The following is a 21,810-nucleotide window of genomic DNA, read 5'->3' on the forward strand; positions in this document are numbered from 1 at the left end:
CCCATGTAAAGCTGCGTGGGACATTATCAATAAAGAAAGAGCGCCAGGTCCCGGGCCTAAAATCCAAGCATCCCCTGATGAGTTAAATGAATATTTTACAAGTGTGGCTGGAAACATCATCTCTGATCTACCTGTGTTGCAGACGGATCCTCTGGACTCTGTGCCGGACTACTCCTCCGTCCATTCATTTACCTGCTGGAATAGGGTGAGTGTAAGAGAGATATCCCAAATCCAAATGATTAAGAATTTCAAAGACTCCAAGAGCCAAGATGTCTATGGCCTTTCTACACATGTCCTCAGGGCTGTTGCAGATCTCGTGGCCGTTCCTCTCACGCACCTGGTCAACTTGTGCCTGGCTCATGGATCTTTTCCGGACTCTCTAAAGAAGGCCCGTACTGTGCCCATCTTCAAGAAAGGGAACCCTACACTGATGGAAAATTTTCGCCCCATTTCTATCCTCCCTATCTTTTCTAAGGTGATGGAGACTGTGATGAAGAGACAACTCCTCTCATACTTTGAAAATAATGGCCTACTGGTGGACTCACAGCATGGCTTTCGTAGTGGTCGATCTACCACCTCCGCACTCCTGAGCCTGGTCGACACCATATCCCAGGCCTTTGAGGAAAATGAATCGGTCCACCTCAGCCTTTGTGACCTCAGCAAGGCTTTCGATGTTGTGTCACATGACATCCTTCTGGCCAAGCTGAGAAAGTATGGTATCGGTGGCGCAGTTTTCTGCTCTCTTGCGGACTACCTTGGCAACCGCAAACAAATAGTAACAATTATGGGTGCTTCTTCTGCTATAGGCTCTCTTCCCCATGGAGTTCCGCAGGGATCGGTCCTGGGCCCTCTTCTTTTCACAATAATGATAAATGACCTTGCTACAACCAGCCATGCCCTCCTTTTTGCAGATGATACCACCTTGGTCACAAAGGGGAAGAACATCGACCCGCTGCTGGAGGAGGCAGACAACACCCTGAGGCTGGCCAAGGACTGGTTTATAGCCAACAAGCTTAAGATCAACGAGGAGAAGACTCAGATCCTTTTATGTTCCTTGAAGATCGGTCTTGAGGAAAACAGCGTGAAGCTGCTTGGGTTCTGGATGGATTCAAAGCTAAGTTGGCACCATCATATTGAAAAGGTATGTGTAAAGCTCTCTAGAGTTCTCCACCTTTTAAGGAAGCTTAGAACCACCATTACCAGACCGTATTTGCTAGCGGTGTATCATGCGCTGTTTCACAGTCACCTCACGTATGGCCTGATTCTGTGGGGCCATTCTCCATGGACACAGGAATTACTTCTGCTACAGAAAAAGGCGCTGAGGATAATAACATCTTCCGGCTACAAAGCACACTGTCGTCCCATCTTCCTGGAGCTGGGTGTGTTGACTGTTTATAGCCAGTATGTCCTCAATGTCTTGATCCTGCTGAAGGTTAATATCCACCATTTTGTTATGAGAGACAATATACATAGTCACCATACCCGTCAAGCTTGTGACATTGATTTGCCGAGATGCCGCCTAGCCCGCTCACTGAAGAGCTATCCTAGGTCTGCGATAAGGTTTTTTAATTCCTTGCCGGTGCATGTACGCGACCTGGACCTAGACGATTTTAAGACGGCCCTACGTGACAGGCTGGTAAATAGGCCTCTTTACAGCCTTGAAGAGCTAGGCAACGAGCCACTTTTTAGCCATTGCCACAGTGTAAATAGTGTGTAAATAGTTTTATTAGTATTAAGTAAATATGACGCAGTCATACCGATATCATCGGTCAACGACACAGACTTCAAGTATTCAAGTATTCAAGTAAGTACTCCTAGAGGTTGCAATATGACCTAGTTCCCCAATCCTAGGATACTCGAAAGACGAAACATTGCAAACAAAAAATTATGAAATGTGTCTGTAGTAGAGTGTCTAGAGATGTAAAGTTGTTAAAAAAGTATAATATTGTTTTCTGGTCTAAAAATAAAACAGTACTTATATTAATAGTAATTGTAAAAACACCTATGTGCAACAAACGTTTCATATATATATATATGTACTAGCAAATCCGTCGTGGCTTCGCTCACAAAAATTTGAATTACAAGTTAAATGTTCAACCTGAGTAGGGCCTATTCTTCTTGTTTTTTAAAACTCATTTATCTATTAAATAATGTGTTATGCAGTAAAACACGTTTATGCCACAGTACACTGTATTAACAAACTTCCCACGCAGGGATTTTTTCCAGAAAACAGTTTTTTGTCACCAGCTTAACTAAATGGGGTTTCATTACGTACTACTTTACTGTAATGAGTTTTTACCGGACACCAATCACCTGATTATATGAGTGGTTATAAACAAAAACATAAAGGGAGGTTATGAGTAGCGAAAGATAATCCTTCAGTCTGTAGGAATATAGGATTTGTACTGATTTTTTATTGTTAAGCTAGCTTAGAGTAGTATAGGGTAAAATATCATACGTCACTTGTCCAAAATGTATTTACCAAACTCGTAAGGTAATCCCGCACTCGACTTCTCGCACGGGAGCGACCACACTCGTCCGGTAAACACCTATTTTCAGGACTAGTAACGTAATATAGGCCTACTATTTTAAGCCACAAAAATAATGTAAATATTTTCATTTTATGTAATAAAATATGACATGTTCCCTTAATAAATAGTGTAGATTCAAAAGTATTCATGTGTTCATATATAAACAAATCTTTTCTCCATAAGGATAACATGGGAACTTTAAAAGCCACTGGGGCAGAGCCCTGATGGAATTTCTTGACAGTTGTTATTGCACACCTAGAGGTGGATTGGAACCTCCATGCCAATTCCTGTGTTGTTATGGCTTGTAGTTTTGATATACATAGTGATCAGTGAGTGAGTGGTATTTGACTTTATAGAAGATAAATATAGGTAAAAAATTCCACTATGCAAGAATATTAAGTCCAACAATTTACAAAGTTAACTTGCAATTCTATTTCTATTAGGCCTAAGCACAAAGTTGTCTAATGATCGTAATAAATTAATTTAAGTTCCTGGACTTGGTTACTATTAACAATACCGTAGTAACAAAGTAATATTACTTGTTGTTCAAAGGTTTATTGCGGACATTTTCCATCACGAATGTAAAAAACAATACACAACGTTTCGGGATCTGGAATCTGATCCCGTCTTCAGGTGAAAAAAACTTAACTAACACATTACAACTAACAATACACAAACGCCCAACCTAAGTTGGAATACACTACCGAGGGTAGTAGTCAAAAAATATGCACTGTATAGCAGTCAAGTCATGATACAACATGCAATTAATAACAAATCACAAAACACTATAATCTATAAAAGGTTTACGTACAAAAAACTCACACAATGGAACACTAACAACACCGTACGCTATGACTCCACCAATGAGACTGAACCAACATGGCTGCCCAATCGGAAACACGGAGACAACAGAAATGGCTTCCGGTCCCTGGAAAAGTAAAACCAACAAAATGGCGGAGCGATGTGATTTTGTTGGTTTTACTTTTCCAGGGACCGGAAGCCATTTCTGTTGTCTCCGTGTTTCCGATTGGGCAGCCATGTTGGTTCAGTCTCATTGGTGGAGTCATAGCGTACGGTGTTGTTAGTGTTCCATTGTGTGAGTTTTTTGTACGTAAACCTTTTATAGATTATAGTGTTTTGTGATTTGTTATTAATTGCATGTTGTATCATGACTTGACTGCTATACAGTGCATATTTTTTGACTACTACCCTCGGTAGTGTATTCCAACTTAGGTTGGGCGTTTGTGTATTGTTAGTTGTAATGTGTTAGTTAAGTTTTTTTCACCTGAAGACGGGATCAGATTCCAGATCCCGAAACGTTGTGTATTGTTTTTTACATTCGTGATGGAAAATGTCCGCAATAAACCTTTGAACAACATTAACTCACCATCACCAACAATGAACTTCAAACAAAGAATTAATATTACTTGTAACATAGAAATAACATAGCTGTAAAGATCCAGTTTTACTTTGAGTAATAGTAATAGTACCATTACTATAGGTAATACAGTAGTATTATTGCTCCATTAAGTTGATCTGAAAATTATTTTTATTATGATGACAATAATGAAATTTTACAACTTCTCTCAAACTCATCTCATATCACATTAGGTGACTTACACTGATAAGAAATAAGTGATAAGAATGGATGTTACATAAATGTTCAATCATTTGTTCTATTTCACGGAAAATTGTATAAATTGACATTGTTATTTGAAAATGTATTGGTGAAACAAAAATTAAATTAAATCTGTCACTTAATTGAGACAATAATAAACCTTTGAAAACTAAAATGTTAGGCTATGTAAAAACATGTTTTAGCATTTAAATTTACTAGGCTTTAGTTATGAAACATATTAGCGAATCTTTGTCTTTAACTTTTTGGATTGTTTATTTTATAGTACTATTATTTTCTATAGGCCTACCTATATCTATTTTCTATATCTATGTTGAAATTGTATAATTTTTAACACTAATACCGAAACCCCACCTAGGCTGACGTTAACCTAAACCCCCGGTCTGTGAGACTCCATTTGAAAAATAATGGACCCCGCTTAGAAACACACAAACCGAAACCCTCGGTCTGTGAGACCCCGCTTTAAAATACACTAACGCTGGGCTTCTGAGACGGACATGTTACAGAACAGACGACCTGTCAAGGTCACGGCACCCATGCAAAATGAACAAATGATATATCAATAGGTAGGGGAGGAAAAGGGGGGAAGGTATAGGGGGAACGGAATCTACCAAGTAAACAGTGTTGCCAACATGCAATTTTGAAAATTCCCGTGGGCCTGTCAGACCGAGGTTTCGGTATTAGTGTTAAATTGTGTCCACATTTTTCATGGATTCAAAATGTACTCTTATTGCATTATATTCACTCAACTAGACTACAAGGTCTTAGTTTACAAAAACAAAAAATCTACAACTAAAAAAGACGTTCCTATAAATTTGTTTTATCTGCATATATTTATTTGTCTAACCGCAGAGTTAGTACAAAGTTTTGAGAAAATATGAATAACTTATACTTATAGAATTCAAATTGTAAATGAATAAATTATATGTTATCATAAGTTATCTAATCAGTGGATACCGGTAGGTACCATAAACATCAGTGGGGAAGTAATATTATAACCAGGAATGTTGGCAAAGTTAGTTATGCCTCCGTGAACGATAGAGAAACTTTTAAAATCAGCAACATATTATCCTCCGCATACGCTGCAGTATTGTCATTATTTCCTATGAAATATTGCAGTTTTAACGCATACATCTTTTGTGTTTGTAGCTACACAAACAAAAGATATCTTGACAATTTTGTTGATGGTAGGCTATTAATTAATGATTCATCAATTGATTAAAGATACTCGCTTAGCCCGCTAATCCAAACAGGGTTTGGTCCCAGTTAGTTCGAAAGGGTCGCCGGAATTCCCCTTGAATTTTACCCCCTGAGCAGAGCTGACATCATTTGAGCACTCTCAAGTTTGTTCTTAGGTGGAATTTTACCCCCGCAGATTTGAGAGTCTAATGATAGGGGTTTAGGCAACTGAAGATGTACAGCCCGGATTTTTACCAGAACTATCACATGCTCATTTCACAATTCCAGACAGCTGATTCAAGCAAATCAAATTTAACATTTTGCACAACTCACAATGTGCTAGTTTTGATTTTCTTATAGAAAGTCTACCGGTAGGCCTAATTGATTATGGAGTTACCTTGAATATTCCACCCCCTTAGCTATATCATATCCTTTTGGTTAGGCCTATAAAGAAATTTTAAAACTAATAGGTAATTAAAAAGCTATTAAGTAGGCCTTACCTAATTGATTATTTTAATCAATGAGCACACCTCTAAGCAAAGTTTATGCTGAAGTTGAAATTGAACTGTGACAGTGAGTTAAATTACTTAGCCTAACTTACCTATGGGAAATAATCAAAAATGTAAACAAAAACTGAAGCAAGACAAAGACTTACAATGGATGTCGGGCATCAGCTACAGTACGGTTGTAGGACACTTTATCACTGGCAAGCAGGTTAAACGCTTCTTTCTTCATAATTTCCTCAGCAAGTTTTGCTTCTTCCCCAGAGAACTCCACAGCAGCACCATTGTACCCTAGACCAGGAACTACTTTGGCAAGATCTTTCCTTATCATTGCCTCATATTCTTCATTTATATTACTTTTCACAGCAACATTTCTCGCTCGACCTGACATACAAAAATTAAATTAACTTATTGTAAATTAGTTTGAAACAATGTTACAACAGTTTATTTTGGTTAGAACCTGTTTGCCCTCATCCAACGATTAAAGATGAGTATGCATACTTTTGTGATTAGACCAATTTAGGGCTTTGTAAACTAAATAGGCTACGCCCACCAAGGCTAAGGCTGGATATGTTCTAGCTTTTCTATCCAATGTAGCAAATTTTTGGCTCCACAGAGATAACTTAGCCTACTTATAGGATTTATCACATTACAATCTAACTTAACTTAATTTCAAGTTAAGGCTGAAGGTAAGATGTAACTTAGTTCTAGGAATATGTTATCAAAATATTCAAAATTCACAATAATTTATTTAATGTAATTTGACAATGCCTAAGTTATTCCTATGTAGGCCTACAACTTGGTCAATGTCAATAAACTTTCTTATTCTTATGTAAGTTACCAAAGTACTGGCTGCACTTTACTTTACGTCCTACACTCATTCGAATGAAAATAACGATTATTCTAAGGTTTCATTCGATATATTGTTTGTTTAGTTAGGTTAACCTTACCTAACTAACCAAACGATATAAATTATCGAATAATCGATATATCGATCGATATTTTCATTCGAATGAGTGTAGGACGTAAAGTAACTTAAAGTGCAGCCTACTTACTAATTACTCACCTGATAAGGCTGATTTAGGGTGGATTTTTCTGCTCTCAATTCCTGGTTTTTTGAATAAATTTGAAGTTAGGCTCATCAAATCCACACCAGAATCATCTTTACTTTCATATAGGCTCAATTGATTTTTCAATGTTTGTAATTTATTCTGATGTAAAAACCATAAAATTAAAATTGACAGAGAGATAAATACTAAAGTTATTTTGTACCATGGTCTTCTACGCCTAGGGGCACATATAAATAGCATTTTATTGAATTCTATAAATGGGAATCATCAAAATCTTGTTAACTAGCGAATTAATTGGAACTTGTTTACAGCAACAATCAACTCCAGGAAAACATAACCTCAAAATTGACGTAATGGATCTGTATTCATAAATATTTTATCCTTAAGACATTGTACGAATCGGTCATAAAATAATAACTTGACAATTTTTATTAGATAGTCGTTTTACTCACAAGGGAGTAAATACCCTAAACCATTTTCACTTAGGCATATTTCGAAAACACGTCACCAACCTACTCATGACATTCTTCGACAAAATCACTCACACACAACAGTACAACACAGAACTAGTGAAAACTTACTATCGATAGTACTATCGATAGTATCGATAGTTTGAAAATATCGATAGTGGGTCGATAGTATTATACTATCGATGAGACTATCGATAGTTTTTCTTACGTTAAATTAAGTAAAGAAATCATTATCTGGTACTCTTACATTTCATTGTTTGTCTGTTAATGCATACCTATAGTTAATATTATAGACTATTTTTTTTAAATTCATTGTAGAAAAGCTCGGTAGACAAGGCTACCTTCTCAAACATTTGAAAGCGGGGGCATTTGCTAATTCACTACCGGACTTATGGGTACATTTGCCTCGTGGGTTTTAGCATACATAGTAGACACCGGTATACGGTATTTTCCTTTGATCTATGTTTTAGATTGTCATAAAAAAATATATATATATATATATTATTTATGCTATGCGAGTAAAAAAATATTTTTGTAGTGAATAATAAAAAGAAAATAGTAAGAGAATTTTTCTTTTTTTATTGTTGTAACCCTTAAAATAAACTTATTGTTATTTTTTACAAATGTTGTAATATTTTGGGAAAAAAAACGTAAAGGGGGCTCCAGGGCGTCACTCATAAATTGTTAAAATCAATAATCTGATACAGCTTTATCTTCGACTAGGTAGAAACCATTGTTTAAACTCATGCAGGCAGGATATATACAATATTATATGCATTAAAATTCCATTTGAGTGACTATCGATAGTACTATCGATAGTATCGATAGTTTTTAAAAAACTATCGAAAACTATCGATAGTGTGACTATCGATAGTAAGTTTTCACTACACAGAACACAGAACACAACAACCGAACAACCTTGTACCGGTGGGGCACACGGGAGGGACTAAGGCAAGGCTAACATTAGTGTCAGCGTTCGCCGCTAGAACCACTAAGTTGAAAAAATTTAATTTTTTATTTTTAGTTATAAAATTAACTTTTTAATTATAAAATATTGTTTTAAAATTATAAAATTAATTTTTAATTTTTTAAATAAAACTGTCATAACATAACCTAACCAACCAGACTTGCTGATAACTTAATATTAAAACTGTATAAGATAAATACCCCCGCCGCAGCAAACCTGCAGACTAAGCGAATTTCCATTTGCCTGATTGGATTTAGACTAAAATGTCTCCTTAAAAATATCACATTTCTTCCCTATTTAAATAGAATCAGTTTAACACATACTTAGGTTTGCTGCAACAGGGAGGGTAAAAGTGTTATTTTATGTAAAATGTTAATAGTTAGTAAGAAATAAAAACATTTTCCAAATTTGGGCAAAATATGTTAATAAACAAGCACACTACAACGGTTTACTTATTCTCCATAAGAATAACATAGGAATTTTAAATGAACAATTTTTTGGAATTTTCTCCGTAACCATTAGGCGCATTATAACGCTTCAATATACTAAATTATTTGTTTTTTTAAGCTCTACAAAATAGTTTGGAAAGAAATTTCAAAATTTTATGTTTTTTGGGTCAAAAATAGGAAAAACCCATTTTTACCCCATAAAAGCCCCCATAAACCCCTGTTCCCATGGTCCGATCATGCTGGTTCGCGAACTCGTTCGAATAAACGTAGGTTTACACGTTTGTACCAAATTTCATCAAAATCGGATCATTTTTGCTTGAGTTATCGCGCTAACGGACACATATATATATATATATATATAAATATCACATATATATATATATATATATATGTATATGTATATGTATATATATATATATATATATATGAATTTGAACGGATGGTGTTTTTGGCCTCTAGGGACCTCAAAACGAAAAAAAAAATCGGTCCCGGGTCTAGGTCTTACCATGAGTACTACGGTAATAGCTTATTCCCTATATGGGAAATTCGCTAAAATCTAATTAATGATTACTTATAATTTTTAATTAATTATAAAATTAATTTTAAAATTTAGTATTATAAAATTAAACTGTCATAACCTAACCTAACCAACCAAACTTGCTGATATGAAAAATTTGTTGACAAAAAGTTAAAGTTACCAGCGGAATTCGAACCCGGGACCTCAAGGATATCAAATCGAAACGCTACCATAGATGAAGTAATATAATGAGATAGGCAGCCGCGTGTATAAAACCGTGGGAGTTTTTAGATGGGCCTGCACGATGTATTGCGCGGGCCGTCCGCGGCTCGCAGCACTGTCGTGGGTTAAACGCAGTACGTTGTCTCAAACCGCACTGCGTTACCGACACGCTAACTTATACAGTAACCACGACATTTGCTATTGAATAATGAAAGTATTATACTTTAATATGACGTATTATGTTATTACAATAACGGGGCCGATAAGTGCTCGGTTATGGTTAATTATTGGACTTAATAGTTAAACAATATCACAAAGAGACACAATTTATCGATTACGAAAAATGTTTTTATTACAAACAATAAACATTTAATCGCTTAAATAATGACAACCATCTAATTTAAAAGTGTGCAATAAAACATAATTATCAAAAATTAATATGACCTTACTTTAACATAGTTATTCACATTTACATAATTACTTACGTACATAATAGTTATTTACACAAATAAATCCTAAAACCGTTATTTTCGTTCGCCAAGAAATCGTCCACTTATATTTTAACTAAAGAAGCAAAGGTAAAATGTAAAAGCATTAAATAAAAGTTTACAAGTGAAATTTCCAATATTATAAAGTAATAGAATTAGTTAAATTAGTTTATATCATATGAAATAAAATTTTACGCCTCTTGTTACGCCAATCTCAAAAGAATTATTATAGGTATAGTTCGGACACACTAAAATTTAGTTATTGAAACCAAATTTAAAGACAATTCTAGACAAAAAGAATAAATGAAATGTATAGGCATTCCGTAAAACCTAACTAAACGTAAACAAAGCAATAAGTAACACATTCAAACACACTCCAATCAAACTAAGCTACTGAACAAAAATAACTTTTTAATATTATAGACAATAACAACAAACCTACAACAATAATATGCAACAAATCGGAAATATAAAAACAGTTAAATGTACTTACTGTGACAACTACATTGGGCAAACAAATTGAAATTTAAAAGTCATATTCAATAACGAACACATTCCAGGATACAATTCGAAAACAAGACATCTATGAAATACAATTTTGCAAAACATCTCTTAAATATAGAAAAATTACCAATTTTGAAGATTACATAATCTACGAAATAGAGAAAGATTGAATGTGAAAGAAGAAATTAATATTAATACGCACTGCAAGAACAACAACAACACAGGAATTTTAAACACATTGATACAAAAAAAATTTTAACGCTTAAAACAATAGCAAACACAACTAAGGAAAGATGAAAAAACAAATCAAATAATATATAAATAATATCAATCAAGAATAAACTATTTAACAAGTTGAAAATTTTGCTATAATACGTTATTATTTATTTACCAATTTTAATTTGACTATTGACTCTTGTAGGCCTATATTTAACCGTTAGAATGAGTATTGTTGCATTTTCAATGTGTTTGCTACAGCAATTACATGTGTTGAACTTGTTTTAGCTTATCTTGGTACGATGAACACTGTGGGCGTCTTGACTTGGGTATTCGAAGGTCTTTTGACACCCACAAAACAGTTTTCATTAGTTTTAATCGTACCAAGAAACTTAAAATAAACTGACGATGGATACGACACGGGTTATCATGGTCCAACAAAAGCCATCCTCCCTCAATTTCTTTAGAGGCTAAATCAATTAGTCCACTCTTAACATTACACTTAAACATCATTTTTTGAAAATGTTTCTGGAAGGACAAGAGTATGTCCCGAGTAAAATTCACCATGTCCTGGGAAGGCGCAATTAAGCTTGATATCCCTTCTTTGGTGCCGTAAGACTTGTAAAGTATCAACAATTGGTTCGGCTCTGACAACACTGAGTTCACTGTCAAGTCAACCTTACACGTGGCGCAATGGTACTTGTCCAACACAACCTTGGCGACGTATCCCGCAACGTATCTGTAATATACAGAAGTATACCTGAATGAATTATATAGATAGGCCTAAGCATTGCTCTATTACAAATAATCAACAGGTATTGGCTAAGCATAAAATCAACCTAACCAATAAATATAATGCAAATTAATTAGTAAAAAACAACAAATAATTTTTGGTTTCAATTTCACAATGTGATGCGAAGTTTAGCACAGCGTTTTTGCACTACCCAAAGTCAATGATAAAAGAAAGTTTAAATAATATTATCTGCAGCTGCCTTTGGGCTAAAACCCTCAGAATTTTTACTGCCGCAATAAAAAAGTAGGATTAAAAAAAATTAACAAAAATAGAGTGCATATATACCTCTCTTTATTTATGTTTTAGAATTTCGTTAGAAAAAAATTCGAATTTGATTCACTAGGACAATTAAGCTGACAAACATAACATATGCATTTTAAACCTTACTCTAACTCAAGACAAGGAGTTCAAAGCTTAAAAATTATACCAATATTGTAAAACTAAAACATGTAAGCAGTGCAATTTATCGTTTCCACAAAACTCTATTAATTAAGCATAGTTCTTTTAAGCTTAACTTTAAAAAAATAGGTTCAAAGGCTGGATTAATCATGGTTAGAATCTTAGGTATTTCTCAAATCAATGACAACATTTTCGAACAAATAAATCTACCATACAGTTGTACATATACGTATTAACTATTGAGTTTGTTTAAACCAGCTGTGTGGAATGTGGAAAACAATGGATTTGACGGTTCTGCTTCTTAACATTTTAAATACAATTTGCCTACGTTACAAACATTGCGAGTTTTCTTTTAGTTGCCGTGGAGACCAATCAATTTACTTTTAAATCTCTCACCTCATAAAACCTTTGAAAGCCACCGGGGTGGAGCCCTATGTCAATATCAAAACACGAATAGCTCTAAACAAATCTCTGGAGCTCTAAGAAAACATTCGTGTATTTCAAAACATATACATCGGTGTATTGTCGTTGTCGTAGTCTTAAGAAAACATTTAAGACTAATTGGTTCAGAGACATACTGCCGGACAGTACCACAGACACCTCTTCTTCTTTATACAGTAATATCATATATAGATTTGTCATAATATTGTGAGTTTACTATCAACAATTTCATAATTACTTTGATTATTAAGATCATAAGAAGCTAAGTAACTTTAAAAGATATTGTACGATGATTTCAGATAACGTAAACGTAAATTATAATGATAGGTACGAAACTGAAGCTATGGTGAGTGTACTTACTCAATTGAACAAGTCTCCAGAGTAGGGACGGTCAGGCTTGTGACGGTAACTGCTGGGTCCGCGGAGACAACGATGACGTCCTCTTCGACATCCGAGCCGTCTGCGTCGTCGTGGTCCAAGGGCTGCGTCTGGTCCTCGTTGTCGGCGACATCACAGGGGTCGTCAGGGTCGTCCTCTGTGTCAGTTGGCGGAGTAGCTTCAACTTCCACCGTAGCTTGCTCCAACAAAACTGGGACCATTTCCTCGTCGTCCATCTCGCAATTAGTGGTTGATGGAGGCTTCATCAGCGACACTTGGATCCGGTGCCTCAGATTCTGGCGAAACTTTGTAGCTGACGGATTTCGGTCGAACCCCCCTCTTTGTCGGCACATCGAAAACTCGTTCTCAATTGCATCTTGGGAGAGACGATTTGTCATCAGAAACGTGATTCCCTCGGCATGCAAGATTTCCCAGAGCTTTAACACTGCATTTATTGTCTGCGCAAAGCCATGAAAACTAGGTGGTTTACTAAGTTTTCGGACTGTGCTCCCTCTGACTTTCTTAAACTTCTCTACTTGTAAGTTCTCGATCCATCTTAAAGCACTGAGAAGCTTTTCTTTTACCAACTGTCCTTGTTTGGTTGTTTCAGAAAGCGCACACCGAAGAGGAGTGTTGTCAAACAGTAGTTTGCTGTTCAAACAGTCGAAAACATCGTTAAAATTGCCAATAAATTCTGCTGTTTCCATGGCTTCCTTGGGGAGTTGAGTTGTCTGTACAGCGGTTGTCATGGCGGCCTTCACCGAACGACTGAAAATTTGTGTCGCCAGTTTAACTTTCATTTTATCAAATGCATTTGGTGAAATGTGCTTTGATGTTAGCTTGACTAGTGCACGAGCAGTAGTTGACGCTGAATCTATCTCATACAGCTCTTTGATGTGCTGCCACGAGGCCCTTCCATTTTCAAAAAGTATATTGTTTTTCATCAAATTATTCCTAATGGATTTAATCAGATGTGGAGGGTCATAAACAACAAAGATCTGTTTATTTTCGTTTAAGAAAAAAGGCTTTTCTTTACTAACTCCCAGGAGATTTGCAGCTTTCACATTGTTGTTTCCCTGGTCACAAACAAGAGCACGTATATTTAATCCTGTTCTGCCCACCTCTCGAACCACGTCAACAATTATCTTTGACAGCAAACTACCTTCAGTTGGTGTTCCACTCAGGTAGTACGCAATGGGCATTTTCCATTTGTGGAATATGCCGCGTACCATAAACATTAGTACATGTGTTGCGACGCGTGGAGATCGCCCGTGGGGTCCTAGGTCTTCAAACCCCTCTACCAAATCACGCTTTTCATTAAACGTCAGGTGTTTTTTGATGACCATTTCGTCGTATATTAAAACCACTTGTTTTTCATTGTCGTTCATGGTCGTTGCTTTGGAGTTTAGGAAAGATGGGGACAAGGAAAGTTAGGGACACGGAAAGTTAGGGCCAAATAGGGGTTCGACCGGGGGTAGGGAGAGATTAGCTGAACTAGGCTCTGAAACGACTCTTTTAGAACGAATCGTTCTCCTGTTTCAATTCACAGAGAGCTACAGTAACGGGATTGACTTCAAAATTATAATTTGAATATTTCCAAACAGTAAACCTTAAAAAATTAAGAAGTATTTTAAGTAGCCTAAAATGCGATGATACTGTGTATTAGGAGGGAACTCTTAAACAACAAAATAATCGTTTCAAATGTTATTTTATTTGTTTAAGCACATAATGCGTTAGAATAGCGATAATTAGTTTGATTTTTTTTGCAATTTTGAGGATGAAGCAACCCGGCATAATCCTGTCACTATCTAGTTCCCACGAAATCTATCTACTGACTATATCACTGATAGACAGTAAATCACATAGTAAATAGAATACGGAATACCTGGAGACAACAACTGATTTGTCAGTTTGTAGTTATTTTAATAATCACCTTAATATATTAACGGATGTCTCGTAATTCTTGCGTACACGTACAAAACTGTCTACGGTCATATTCACAAACAGTAAATTGTAAAATACATATAACTATGCCAAAGAAGCTGTAACGTTTATGGTGTTATAAGTCATAGGCGACGAGCATATACATAAAAGTGTAGCAAATACTCCGTAGCAGCAAACCTAAGTACTTACTAAAATTAATGTTAATTAAATAGGAAATAAATCTGACAATTTTTATGGAATATTTTAGTAGAACTCAAGCCGGGTAAATGGAAATAGCTTAGTTTGCAGGTTTGCTGCGGCGGGGGTATTTTAATTTAGTTTCGCGCCTCCCGGCACTACCGGATCGCACAGCGAAAGACATACGGTAAGAAGATTATTCCTATTCTTGGCGTTATAACTATATGCCTACATACTTTTGCCTTATCCAAAATCATACCTTGCATGTTAGGCTGCCAACTAACAGAATTCGTTGTTACTCATGGTTTTGGCATAAACAATGTTTTAAATGTAGGCCTACTGTTCGATGTTTTTTTAATTGTTGCTGGTTAAATTAATTTGATAGTTTCATCCTGAGATCATTAGTTCACCTTATTTAGATTAACAAGTTATTGTCAATTGACCAAAAATTGATCAAAATGTATTTCTTTGTTAAGACTTAGTACTATTGATTCACTCTGATTCGGATTCCTTTGACACTACTAAGAGTTATTCTTGCCCGCGAATCTATGACATGAGTTAGTTATGTACCGATTGTACTGGTACTTTGAACCATACATACATTTTTTTTTAAACCTGTACCAATAACGAACGTGTAAAATTTGTCACTAAATTAATTGTCCTGGAAGTGATTCCAAAACACGTCACTGATTGTAAATAACTTATAACTTAAGATACAAGTGCAAGTTTGTAGGAAGAACACGTTTCTAAACAGATCGGCATTTGTTTTCAGACGAAATATTATATCGTCACATTATTGGTATTTGGTTAGTGACGTTTGCAGTAAAGAATTAAAGAAAACGTGTCCAATATCATACAAATCAGTGTTTGGATAATTTTTTATATAAATATTTCAATCAGTATATACTGACGACGAAGGAATAAATTAGGCCTAAATTACTACCACTTTTAAGAATTCACAAAAAAAATAGTTTTATCAACAGCTGATCCTCAGAGTTCCTCTTTTGCGATTGCCACGTAAAACCAAAACAATATTTAGGTTGGAAATTGGAGGTCAATCACACTCTCGCAACTACACAAAAGTTGACCCGAGTGACCTGACACCCCAATAACTGGCCTGTTTGAAAGGAAAATCTAAGAAATTGCAAATGTAGTCGATTCGGAGAAACGTGCGAGGGGATTAACGGGACATCGCTGTATTCTGTTCACTCATATTTCCTTTACCTTTCCAAGTACTGAATGTTTATGGGTTTGCTTAGATTAAACAAAAGGTGGAATACTTTGTACCAGATGCCTACGACTACATTTTACAACAAGTATTTCTTTAATCTTTCTCAGTAATAGCTAGTCACGGGTTGTTCCTGAATTATATTGTATTATTGTTCTAATACAAACGAGAGAAATTCGTCTATGTTCACGGTCGTATAACATAAATTGGAGGCTATAACATCCTCACGAAGTTGAAGCTACTGTTTTAGAAAAATTCAAGTGTATTTTTTATTTAAAAAATGTATGCTTGAATAATCATTTACAATTCGAGTTTACTCCGTGATTAATAAAATAACCCTACAAAAACACTTCAATGTACTAAATCTGTTGTCCCTAAGCTCTACAAAAGTAACCATTTAAACAAGGTGAAAAATGTAAGGGGAGATAGAACTAGATATAAATACAAGTCGTAGTTACAACTAGACCTAGGTACAATAACAATAGAGAACGAGTCGATTTAAAGAGTCGTTCTCAGAGCTTAGTCAGCCTCCGTTTGCCTCCCCCTCGGCTCAAAACCCGATTTGTCCCCAAGTTTCCGTGTCCCTAAGTTTCCTCGTCCCCATCTTTCCGGACACCGTTGCTTTGAACTTCATTTTATCTATAAGATCTTGGGAAATTCCAGGCATAAGGTCGATGACATTAACCCAACTTGATATTGTACGACGACTTGGCAAAATAAATTGTTTGTCGGTTATCAAGTTGGTGTATAGTGCTGGTGATCTGTAGTGGAGTTCTACAGCAAGCTGCTTCTCCTTTTCTGACTATTGCGTACCCCTTGTATGCAACATTTGCATTTTCAGTAAAGTTTTAAAAGGTTCGCTTGATATATAACCACAAGTGGTAGAATAAGCCTTATGTTTTGATATACGTTTTAGCTTTTGTCGCCGGGACTTTTCAGAAATTTGGTGAAGTTTACGTTTGCTTTTAAATAGTCTTTTTTTAAGTTTTATTTTCCTGGGCGTATCTGGAGATGCGTGACTTATCAACTTACTTCTTGTGACCGGGGTGTGAACGGCTGTGGGCGCTGATTCTGTCATCGAGCACAGCTTCATTCTTTTGGCAAGGGATGTCGGTGGCGGAGGCAAGAACTGGGGTTCTTGAGACAGAGGCGATGATGACTGTGGTGGTGACGTAGGCAGGAACGGAGATTGTCCAGGCAGAGGTAGCTGTGGCGGAGGCTGTAACGCGAGTGATGATGGACCAGCCCCAACGTGCATCTGTCGTTGTCGGTCGATCCAAGACAACGGCGGTTGACTGTCGGGATCATCAGCTGTTGTTGAGGCTGAGGTTGTTCTGACGACCGTTTGGTGTACTCCGAGGTCTGGATGCACTTCGGTGTCTTGAATAAACAAAGTAGGCACTGCGTCTTTTCTCAATTTACTACTCTTAGACGGGTTGTTGAAGCATAATGGCTCAAAATGTTTCTCGCATACAACCCGAGACCTGAGAGCAGATAGGGGCAAATCTATAAGCTGGCTGTTAGCACAATTGATAACCCAACGATCACATACTTCCGGATTTCTTACAGGGAATTTAAAAAATCGCAATCCATCTTTTGGTTGAGATGACGTACATGATAAAAACGCACACTTTTTGCTTCCGCCCGACATATCTAAAAGCACATTGCAACTAGTTCACTAAAATCCTGTACAGAACTTAAAAAACTAATAACGATACGTATTTAAAAAAAACTATCACGAGGCACATGTATACTAATAAAAACTAATGTTTAACGAAACTACTGCGACTACATAGAGGCTAACTGAATTGAACCTCTTCAGTCCACGTCCGGCACAACACTAACACAAGAATCACCAAAAAAATGCCCTAGGAGTGGCCAAACTCGTGCAGAAGTGTGAATTGACTTGGTTGATTTACAACATGCCATATAGTTGTATCGGTGTGTCATCCCCATGGACGGTGGCGAGTCACGTACTCCGAACCACCCCGACCGAGGCGGGTTGGTGAAGTGAAAACTCGTCTCGCCTTTGATGCCGCCGGCCGTTTAACAATGGACGGAGGTTAACAAACCCCGTAAACATTATGGATGAAAAAGTTAAATACAGGATCTGTTTATGTGCACATCCTGAGTACGGAATCAACGTTTAGTAAAATGACAATTCCACATTCATTTCTAGATAATTATAACCGATTTTGTCTTACTTTCACTCATTTTTAACTTGTCTTATAACTTGTCACTCTGCACTTGTATGATACCACTAAAGTATATTTGTTATAAGTACCACTAATATAAATACTATTGATAAATTTAGTTTTTAATTATAAACCACGTGCAAAAACATAATGTTGCTAGTTTAAAAACCCCGATATAGTGTCCGTAGTCACAATGTTACTTATGTTTAATTAGTTAAAATTTATCTGTTCAATGAAAAGGAATGTCTTGGCAGGTGGGTGGTGACATTCCATAATTAAAAAAAAATTTTCTGTACCAGATTTTGTGTCATATTTATTCAAATCTTCAAAATAAAACATTTCTACTTTTACTCCAAACTCTTACCCTTTTTTGTGTTAAAATGCGCACAGTTTTAATTTAAAATACCCCTATCGCAGCAAACCTGCTGACGAAGCAAAATTTAAATTTCCCTAATTGGATTCGCACTAAAAAATTTCCATAAACAAAACAAATTTATTTCCCAGTTCGAATAACATAAGATTTACGATTTAAGTGATTAGGTTTGCTGGTATGGGATAAGTAACAATTGTTTCTCTACAAAATTTTTAGTACAGGATGAAATAAATAAGATTTTCAAAATGTTGGGCAACATATTATATCCATAAACAAGCAAACTGCAACAGTTTACTTAATGACATACGAATTTTAAATTTACAATTTTTGGAGTTGAAACTCAATCTCATTGAGTTTCTCACGCCCTAAACCTTTAACCCAATTTCCATGAAAATCAGGACAAAATTAATCGCGTTCACGTACAAAGAAATGCATATAACAATTTGAATCAATAGTGTTTTTAGCCTCTGTGGACATAAAAATTAAAATGTTAATCGGTCCCGGGCCTAAGTCCTACCGTGCTACCTCAATAGCTACTGTACTTCCTTATAGGGAAATTCGCTAGAAATCTAAATTTGGTTAGGTGGAAATGAAAATAAAACGTATGGACATTCTGAATTTTTAACTAGAAAAGTAAACAAACAAAGGTAAACAGAGTTTTGTTGCGTCTCAACCAAGTAAATAATTAAATGTTATTATAACATTATTATTAATACAGTATTATAAATTATAACAGAATATCAAATAAATTGTATATACTGTAGTTCGTTAACATTTCATGCGTACAATAAATATAGCATACTAATTCAGTTAGGCCTAATATTAAAATTAATTAATTAGGTCTAACATTAAAATAATACTTCATTCACATAATATCCACTAGTATAGGTATTAAATATTTATTAATTTAATAATATAAATGGAGTAATAACATTTTTTAACGCTAACACGCACACTGCGAGGTTAAAAAATCAAGCAACAGACACAGTAAACTTTATCCATGAGCCGGGCAGCGGGCTCTCGAAGTTGCGTCGGGCATGTACAATGGAAAACAATGCCATTGTTTGCGCTTCCGTTGGTAACGCAGATTGTAGGGCTCGATATTGCCGCTAGGAGCAGCACACTACTAGGCTATAAAAACGCCCACGATAAACTCCATATGGCTGCCTATCTCATTATATTACTTCATCTATGGTATAACTATTAGCCACTATAAGACTAGCCATTGGTAGACTATAACTTCCCAGGGGCCTAAATATGTGTTCACCACCTGAGTTGATAAAAACGGACTTGTGTCGAGGTAAGTGGTACAGTTGTATTTCGTTTCTAAATTAAATAGTCGATTTAAGCTATTTTAAAACTATTTTCACGACGATGGTTTTCAGACTAGTTCAGTCAAACACCGCTAGATGTAGCTACCGTCGAGGCTCGTGACAGTTCACTTAGTCTCCGCTAGATGCATCTTCTATCGATAATACTTAATCCACTATAGTTTATATATTACTGAATGATTTTAAATGTTAAAAACTAAATCAAAAATAGAGACAAAATTGTTTTTAGGTAATATGTAGTAAGCTACACATTTAAAAATGTCTTATTTTCAATCTAAAGCTGAGATATTTGACAATAATACACTTTTATCGGTTGACACTCGCAGTGATTTGTTAGTTTCTCTTAGTAGACTACCCTCAACTGGAGATAGAAACTGTAGCACTAAACTCTCACAACTAAGTTTGTAGATTCTTTGAAAAGCCGAGAGTTGTGTCTCTTACCTGAGACTGATGATTGGCTTATAATTCTAATAGCTTGTTGCGCCCCTAATAACTTATAGCCGCGTCTTCGACCTTCGACCGCGATATACGAAGTACAAATCCAGACAATAATGGTTGTGTGTGTGTCGAAACAAATGAAGGGAAAGCAAATCTATATAACGCTATTGCTGTATAACCCATACCATTTCTGTATCGGTTGTCACGCTGTTATCACTACATTTTTTAATATTTTGCAAATAGGGAATTTGTTTCTGGTCTAAAAACGCAATTGATGCCCGACGTCTGGAACATATCTAATATAACAATCCCATTTCGCTACACAAATTATTAAAAAAAATAAAAAAATTATCTCATGGGTTGCCAACTAGGTTGGTGAAAAAACAAGGAAAAAGTAAACAAAAGACGTGTGTTTGTAAAAAACCATCCACAGTATACTAGCAAATTACAATATACAGTACGAAGGGAAAAAACATTGGTTATTATAAAGCAAAGATTGCACTGAAGATTTATTGATATTGTGGAAAGTAGTTTAAATCAAATACCGATTATATTACAGTACTTGGCTCTGCTGAAGTACTGAGGCAATTGTTATCAAACTTTGGTTTAGCAGTGGAATAAAGCTATTTATTATGTGAATCAGAATTCAAACAAACATGTACAATTAGTTGTTTTAATTTAAACCTTGCAATTCCTGACTTTGAGATGGGGGTCAAACAAGTACGGGATTTTAGGTACATTGTACATCTTGATGTGTATTATACAGTCAGTATATATGGACTTGCTTGTCACTAATTTGTCCTAACACAAAGCCTTTATTGACTGGCTATTACTTCTTATGTTGCATGATATATTATGGTTATGTTGTTTGACATACAGGGTGATTGATATATGTGTGCCAGCCGTTTAATTCGAAAACTATAAGAGATATCAAAAAAAAGTTAAAAGGCAAGCGCCTTGGATTTTTTATTTAAAAATTATAGTCAAGTCCAACAAATTATTTTAGCCGCCATTTTTCCATGGCCACCAACTTTAATTTTTCTTATGGAACACCCTGTATTTTATGTAGAAAATGTAATTTTAAGACAATTTTATATTTGTAATTTTGTTCATAAACCTAACCGTTTCAAAGATAATAATGGTTAAAGTTTTGAAATTTCGGCATGAGAAAGAGTTTCGTTAAGGCCTAAGCAAGCATGCTAGCTGTTTCATTCGAAAACTATTAGAAATTTCACAACTTAAACCATTATTATCTTTGAGACGGTTAGGTTTATGAAAAAAATCACAAGAATAAAATCGTCTTTAAGTTACATTTTCTCCCAGAATACATCATAAAATACAGGGTGTTCCGTAAGAAAAAT

General features: G+C 35.6%; 1 protein-coding gene across 1 annotated transcript in view; it reads right to left on the reverse strand.

Annotated features, from left to right (window-relative positions):
* The window catches only part of LOC128989826 (polypeptide N-acetylgalactosaminyltransferase 1-like), a 31,367-nt gene extending 23,935 nt beyond the window's left edge, over nucleotides 1-7,432 (reverse strand). Inside the window, exons 1-2 of the mRNA XM_054411894.1 lie at nucleotides 6,916-7,432; nucleotides 6,002-6,233 (exon numbers count right to left, since the gene is read on the reverse strand). Coding sequence (XP_054267869.1) covers nucleotides 6,002-6,233; nucleotides 6,916-7,159 — 476 coding nt within the window. The 5' untranslated portion in view covers nucleotides 7,160-7,432. The remainder of the gene's footprint in view (nucleotides 1-6,001; nucleotides 6,234-6,915) is intronic.
* Between the last annotated feature and the right edge of the window lie 14,378 nt (nucleotides 7,433-21,810).

The sequence above is a fragment of the Macrosteles quadrilineatus genome, unplaced genomic scaffold, assembly GCF_028750875.1.
Source record: "Macrosteles quadrilineatus isolate MER2022 unplaced genomic scaffold, UCM_ALF_1.0 Scaffold_3__2_contigs__length_128488019, whole genome shotgun sequence".
Classification (NCBI taxonomy): domain Eukaryota; kingdom Metazoa; phylum Arthropoda; class Insecta; order Hemiptera; family Cicadellidae; genus Macrosteles; species Macrosteles quadrilineatus.